The following is a 7,217-nucleotide window of genomic DNA, read 5'->3' as shown; positions in this document are numbered from 1 at the left end:
ACTCAGTCATTAAATTCAAGTGAGGGAAACAAGGAAATTGTAGCAAGGAAGTAAGAAAAAATTATATTGATTAAAACGCCCTTTTCTAGTTTACTTTGGAGAATAAGAAATCACAATTGGATACTTTTATTTCCCTATATTTTATGTATTTTTTAACGTCATCCAAACATATGTTGATGAATAATATTATTTTTCTACTTCAAGAAAAGTAAAGTAAAAAATAATGCCACAATCTTACAATTATCATTGGTCATTTTATTAAGAAATATAACTTCTTTAGATACAAAGAAGTGTCTGGTAAACATACAAATATTTTTATTTCCCTCTACCTAAAATCCTACATTCTATAAACATGACTAAAATAAAATCTTTTAACAAAATATATTTATTTATTTTTTAATACATCAAAATGTGTTTTGCATTTATTACTAAAATATAATTCCACAAAATAACATCAAGATAATTACAAAAACAAATCGGTTTGATTATAGGCTTATACTAATATTTTTAAATCAGACATTCAATTTCCGTTCGAGAATTAAGTATAATGTTATTGCTCTGCAAACGTTTATGCAGCATTTATGACAGTTGGAAATATTTATATTTGCTGTATTTGCTTTCATTCTTCAGTTATGAGAAGTAGAATAGATGTTTATAATACATATAATGAGCAATTTAAACTATTCATATATAAATTATTTGAAATTACCGTAGGTGTCAAACTTTTCTAAATATGCAAATGCTCCTTTGTACAACATCTCGAATTGATCCTGAAAATGAATTTCACTTATATAAATTTGAAGATAATATATCATATTATTACGACTCCTGTAATGAATCCGGGTCGCACATTCCGAATGCAACGGACAGCCATGACCACGTCAACCCTCTGTTCAAGTTTTATTTTCTCGAGCACAAAGCCCAGTGCTGCAAAAAACCCATAGGCCGTAACACCATCACTGAAATTGTTGAATAAAAAAATTACATAACGTGACGTGAAAACGAAAAAAAAAATCACTCACTTGCAGACCAAAACACTAGACTTCTCCAAGCTTGCGATTTCCGTTTGTTCCCACAACTCAACCAAAGATTCGACGTCAGCAACCATCGAGTTTTGTGCCGGCCAACCAGCAAAACAAACTGCTTTTAAGCAATTTCCCTAAAATTTACATGATTACGTAAAAATGACGATTTTCATTTAATTTTTAGTCGACCCTAGAGTTTTCAATGTCCAAGATTGTGCAGCGTTTCAACTGATATGTTTTTTTCAGGATTACTTGAATGTCACCCGCGCAGAGCCGACGTCCTTCGACCAAAGGTAGGAAATCGTTCTTAAATTGTATTGCGTTTTAATACCAAATTTTAGAATTTTAATATTATTTAGTCACCTCGTTCGGTTGAAATTCATTTAGTACAATAACGTGTTCAACTTTATACTGATCTATCATTTGCCAGAAATCCACCAAAAACAAAATTCAATGGAGAGGTAAAGACCATTTTTTCAATTTTGAAATAGTTTGCTATATACTTTTTTGCTTTCGATTTCATTGCAGTCGGCAAAGTTAGGTTTCAACATAGTAAATTGTTGGTAGTAAATAAGATGATTATCAGGTTTTCTATAATCAGCAAGAGAGCAGCCGAGTGATGCAGGTTTTAAAGAAGCCTCGAGTCAGCAACACCCTCACGCTCTCTCTCCGGCGAATATTACATTTCCTGACGCAAATATTGCTGCGGGGTGAGAGAGATAATAATGCAAACACACGTACATACAGAAAATGCGGTGTGGGTGGGAAAAGTGTGTAGCACACATGTAAAGGTGGCGGAATTTACGTCGGCAATATCCCGCGACTGATAAGAAAACGATGGAAACCACATTACCCGGCAATAAAGCGGGATAAAGAGTGGCCGGCTGAAATCTCTCGGCAAACTTATTGCGCCTTTATTTCCTTATCTGCGAACAGCAAGCATACACGGCACAATTAATGGCCAGGCCTGTCCTATAAATATCCGCGCAGCCGTTATTTGCATATTAAATTCATCCTCGTGTAATTTACGGTCGCAGGCAAAATTATTCTAAACTTCTTGTCACTCGGCCAATTTAACGGCGAGTCGAATTATCGCAGCTTGTTTTACTCGTCGGCTGACAAGAAGTGACGAGAGCGTAAAAATGAAATTTAATGAAAGGGGTTATGAAAGGGGACCGGGCGGACATAAAACTGCCTGTGTCCATTACGATAGTGCAATTTACAGCTAATGTGGCTGCATTTATATTATGCGCGCTTAAGTTGTGAGATGGTGCTGTTTTATTGCGACAATTATTGTGTCAAAATTACCATATGAATAAGAAAGGAGAGGCGAAAACACGCGCGCTGAGAAATTTTATGCGTCGCATTTTTTTTATTGCTCACTGCAAAAGCCAAAGGCAGTCGTGATGCAATTTTTGGTTCATGCGCATGTTCAAAATCAGGCATCAGAAGTTTCATTTGCATTTTAACACGATTCCATTGAATCTCAAAGAATATCTGCATCCAAAAAGAAGAAAAAAAGATTATTAAATTTGGTTTGTCAAGTTGTAAATAAATAAACATAAACTTCCATAATATTAATCAAAACACTTTGCAACACTTAAACGAAAAACAAAAAATTATATTAATTACTTACTAGTCCTGGGTTATCAATTATCAAAGGTCATTGAACTCCGTGGCCTGTGACTTTGTATTTTAGGTGTTGTGAGACTTGTGAGTTATTTCCAAGAGTAAAAGTTATTAGGGTTTAAATTTAATTTTCAAGATAGTACGCTTAACACCTCAGTCTTTGGTCTTTTTATTTTTAATTTAAAGCAACTAATTGTCAGATAAAAAAATTCCAACAGAAAAAATATTTTTTATTCAGTACTAAGTACTTTACGAAATTATATTTTGAACAACTTTTGCATTCCGATTATTTCACGCTACGTCATTTTTGTCGGAGTCCATTTGCGCGAGAGATTCGGAAAGTAGGACGAAATGGAAATCCGCTCGGGTCGTAATTTACAATTCACTTGATCGCGGGCCGAGAGTATTAAAAGAGCTGGTAGACACATTAAGGCTGTCAAATAAAATTTGGCGTTTTCCATTACGCCTCAATAAGTTAAGCGCGCGGCGTGTTTTTAATAATTCAGACAGCTTTACGAGCCGAGTGTGTATTTCCAAAGTGTGGACAAGGATAAATTTTTCGTCGGCGCTCCGAGACAAGGATTTAATAATAATTCTTGCGCCATATCAAAGAACCAAGGGTTGCTGCTGGATGGCTTTTATCTTTATTGGACAGCGTGTTTTATTTACAGCCGGGCCACAACGCGTATACACGATTATCAACTTAAATGAGACCATCCCGCCGGCAGATTTATTTCCCACCGAGAGCAGATCACTTATTGAGATATTCCGAATCGGCCCTTTTTTAATATGCAAAGTGCCGACCAACACATTATTTTCGCCTTTATTGCAGCCCCGCCACAATGTGTTTGCTCGCGATTTTTTTTTCTCATTCAGTCCATCCTTCCTAAACACTTATACAAAGTAGTCACTGCTTCAATATATTGGGCTTATAATTTATATCCGAGGAGTATTTTATATTTCGCGGCAAATGTAAAAGAGAGAGTGGGTGAGAATCCTCGTGTCTGCTTCTCTTTTTAATATACGTTTTATTTATGTGAGCAAGGCGTTAAGAGCATTTTGATTTTTATGTCCCATAATTTCTCGCGATACTCTGGCCAAACATTCGACTTCAAAGGGCGCGATCGGGTTTGATGTCGTCCGAGATTGAATTCGTGTCATGTGTCCCGCGACAATTTTAGAACTAATATTGACACACTCACGCAGCTTGCTTCGTCGAGGATCAGCAACATTAAATTTCCCAATTTTTGGTATAAACACCAAACTCCAAACTTTCAAGTGCAATTGGCTAGAAATGATGATTAGAAATCTGAAATTGAAATTACATCCCAAATATTATACATTTAATTTATAATTTATTAAACAGTGACTTTTTAAGGTCAAATTATTAATAGCAACTCCCATATACAGAGTTTCTTTGAAGTGAAAAGAATAAAAAAAAATGTTTTACTTTTTTTTAATTAGGGAAAATACCATAAAGATTTTTGGTTCAACTCAAATAAAATGCTGCTTTCAAACGTATATTTTTAATAATTATTGTTTGTAATTCTTGTTGTTGATTATAATTCTTTTTTATAACTAAATTTTTATGAATTTACAAGTGCTTAAATATTTCTTAACAAAATTTAACTTTTATCAATAAATCATCAATTTTCTATCATAATCAGGTTTTCAGTTTTGATGTAGATTGGTGCTTCAGTATGTAATTCGACGAATGAACTGGAATCTAGAGACACTTTTTGAAACAAAGTACGCAATTTTTCCACCGCTTTCCGCCGAAATCATAAATCTCGATTTGCACGGGCAATAAATTACAGCGAAACTATTAACTGCCCTTTCGCACTCGGCGGGGCGTGTATAAATCAGCGGCGCGAGATGAAATATTTCCAGCGAATTGGACACACTGGATTACCAGCATTACCTTTCGGGTGGTATAAAAATCACTTAATCCTGAATTATGTAGCTGCGGAGGGGACGCTCGCTGCCATAATAATGTAATTTCAACGCGGCGGGGATAAATGCAGAAATTTATTTATGTGCGACGGCCAAACCCCGGCGTGACCGCGCGGTCAGGCCAACACTGCCGTTGCAGCTCATTTTCTGCACTCTCTGAACGGGATTAATAATAAATTATGTGATTTCTCCCGGCACCGCACTTTTTGCCACTGGGCTTCTGAAGAGGTCTGCCGCTCCACTTTTTACACTCATTGGTTTTAAACCAATCAATTAATTTTTATTTAAATAAATTTGTTGAATTCAGAGTAAATTTTTTTGGCATTCTGAAGTTTTTTCGTTTTGGAATTTTCTGAAATATTTATTTCCTCATTGTTGTGTCAGCCGGTGCAAAAGTTACAGAAATTAACTCTCGATTCCATGAACTTCAGAGGGTGCAAGAAGAATTTATATTGAGGTGTATCAATCGAATAATTTTCTATCCCATACTATATGGTTACGCCTAAAGTTAATTATTTATCGTTTCCGTTTTCGGTAATTTATTTATTTTGTCTCATTAATCTGGCTTAACGATAAACCGTCACTTTATTCAATTTGTTGGATTATAATTTGATATTCACATTATCTTTAATATATTTTTTATGTTAATTGCCAACATCATGTTTTGCTGACTGACAATGAGATGGCAAAATAAAAGTTAATAATTATCATTTATGTAATAGTAATAACAACTGCACCGGCAAAAATAAAAAACAATTCAAATTAATAAGACTATTTCCAGTTTAGACGGCCACAGCGCAAACCAAATAAAATTGTTTTAAAACTTTTTTACCTAATTATTACATTATTTATTATGATATACAAAAATTATTTATAATACATAATATATAAAAAGTAAATTGAAAATATTTAATAATAATGTTATATTTATAAAGCATGTTAAAAATATTTAGTTACGTGTTAAGATTCCTGATAAAATTTTAAAATCTGCATATATATAATTTTTCATTTTAGTCTGTACATGTTATACTTCCAGTTTCTGCTGATCTCTAATATGCCAACCCCTCTTCGCCATTGAGAGGTTGAGCAAAAATAATGCCCTGTCTTTATGTATATTCTAATGATCAATTGTGAGCGTTCTTTATGACCACTATAAACGGATACATTACCACTGCTCTCCCGCTCGTATCCACTGGCACGGTAATAAAAATAATTTATTATAATAATCATGCTACATTTATACGGTCAGCGTAAATCACAACCGATATTACGGCACAGCTGAAGCTCCTCACTCGTAAAAAGTTCGGCTTTTCGGAATAATAGTAAAAAAAAAGGAGAGAGAAAACGGTCAGTCAACACTTTTGTATTTTATGTCCGGCGTCTGTGCTGGCGAGTTATTTATTCGCGCTCAGGGTAATCCGCGAGTAAATGTATTGCGTCTCTGGCGTTTTGCAGCATTGCAGGCACATACATCAAACTCTCTCTCGCACACCCCATATTATTTAATTTTCCAGCCAAAGTAGGAAAAAGTAAATAACGCGCCGAATGAATGAATCTTCCGGCCTGTTTCGCGCGCGCGTGACGTTTATTGCCGGCCGTGCTACTCGCCGTCTGCTCTGCGAAAGTAGTTTTGAAACTATACATAGGCCTTTTTCTCCTCGTGTGCAACTATGGCTGCTGGGTAATCGAGATTTACTAGACACCGAGGATAAATTTCCATTCCGCTCCATTGCGCGCAGCAGTGAATCGCCGTTTAGGAATTTCGCCCAGAAGAAAGAAATTGCATAGGCGAGAACGGGATTTACTTGAGGAAACATTTGTTATGAAATCATTTGCTAATCAATAACAGAGGGGATAATTTATGGAAAGGCAGGAAATTCTGGAAATTGTTTATTAAAATTTATTTATATATTCTCCATCCTTTACATGAATTCCTATTGCGCATTTTATATATAATTAACAAAAAAGAGGAACAGCTGAAAAAAAATACAAAAATCATTTAAAAAAAATAACCACTTGCAGAACAGAAATTTGATTTTTTTGGGTTATAATGAAACAGTTTATTTCAACGAAAGTATTTTCTATACTTGGATCCATGACAAATTAAAAAAGTAACCTTACACTGTAGCTGTCGAGAGAGATGGTATTAAATTTTTCCCTAATAATAAGACCTATCCTTTTTGGATTTTCAATTTTTCTTCGCTAAGAATCCTTGTAATTATATTCTACTACGATTATACAATAATAATCTTGAGAAGGTTTAGCAAAAATGGAACAATTCTTGTAGGATTAACTTTATAGCAAAAAAATGTGTTAATTGACAAAATAAAAATTGATGAATCTGTTGAATATGTTTTGTTAAATTTTATAAAATTCTTACATAAAAAAAAAATTAAATATCAATGTACACTTAATAATAAGTTTAAAATATTACTTCAAAGTAATATTTTAAACTTATTTGAAGAAAAATATAGCCAAAAAAATTAAATTAAATTTCAATTTTCAAATTTAATTTTTGCTCTGAACTTGTAATATGCAATAATTTCTTATTTGATACTTAGTATTTTCATTTTATCAACAATCATTTCAGGCAGATATAAATCATTACTT

The 7,217-nt window shown here is 33.9% G+C and overlaps 1 protein-coding gene across 1 annotated transcript in view; it reads left to right on the top strand.

Moving 5' to 3' along the window:
* Nucleotides 1-1,271: 1,271 nt before the first annotated feature.
* Nucleotides 1,272-7,217, top strand: part of LOC132194190 (early endosome antigen 1-like) — a 96,285-nt gene continuing 90,339 nt past the window's right edge. Inside the window, exon 1 of the mRNA XM_059615327.1 lies at nucleotides 1,272-1,318. Within this exon, the coding sequence (XP_059471310.1) occupies nucleotides 1,282-1,318 (37 nt within the window). The 5' untranslated portion in view covers nucleotides 1,272-1,281. The remainder of the gene's footprint in view (nucleotides 1,319-7,217) is intronic.

Source organism: Neocloeon triangulifer, unplaced genomic scaffold, assembly GCF_031216515.1.
Source record: "Neocloeon triangulifer isolate White Clay Creek 2 clone unplaced genomic scaffold, ASM3121651v1 ptg000006l, whole genome shotgun sequence".
Taxonomy (NCBI): Eukaryota; Metazoa; Arthropoda; class Insecta; order Ephemeroptera; family Baetidae; genus Neocloeon; species Neocloeon triangulifer.
Note: the sequence above shows the minus strand (reverse complement) of the source record. Positions and strands in the feature narration are given on the sequence as shown.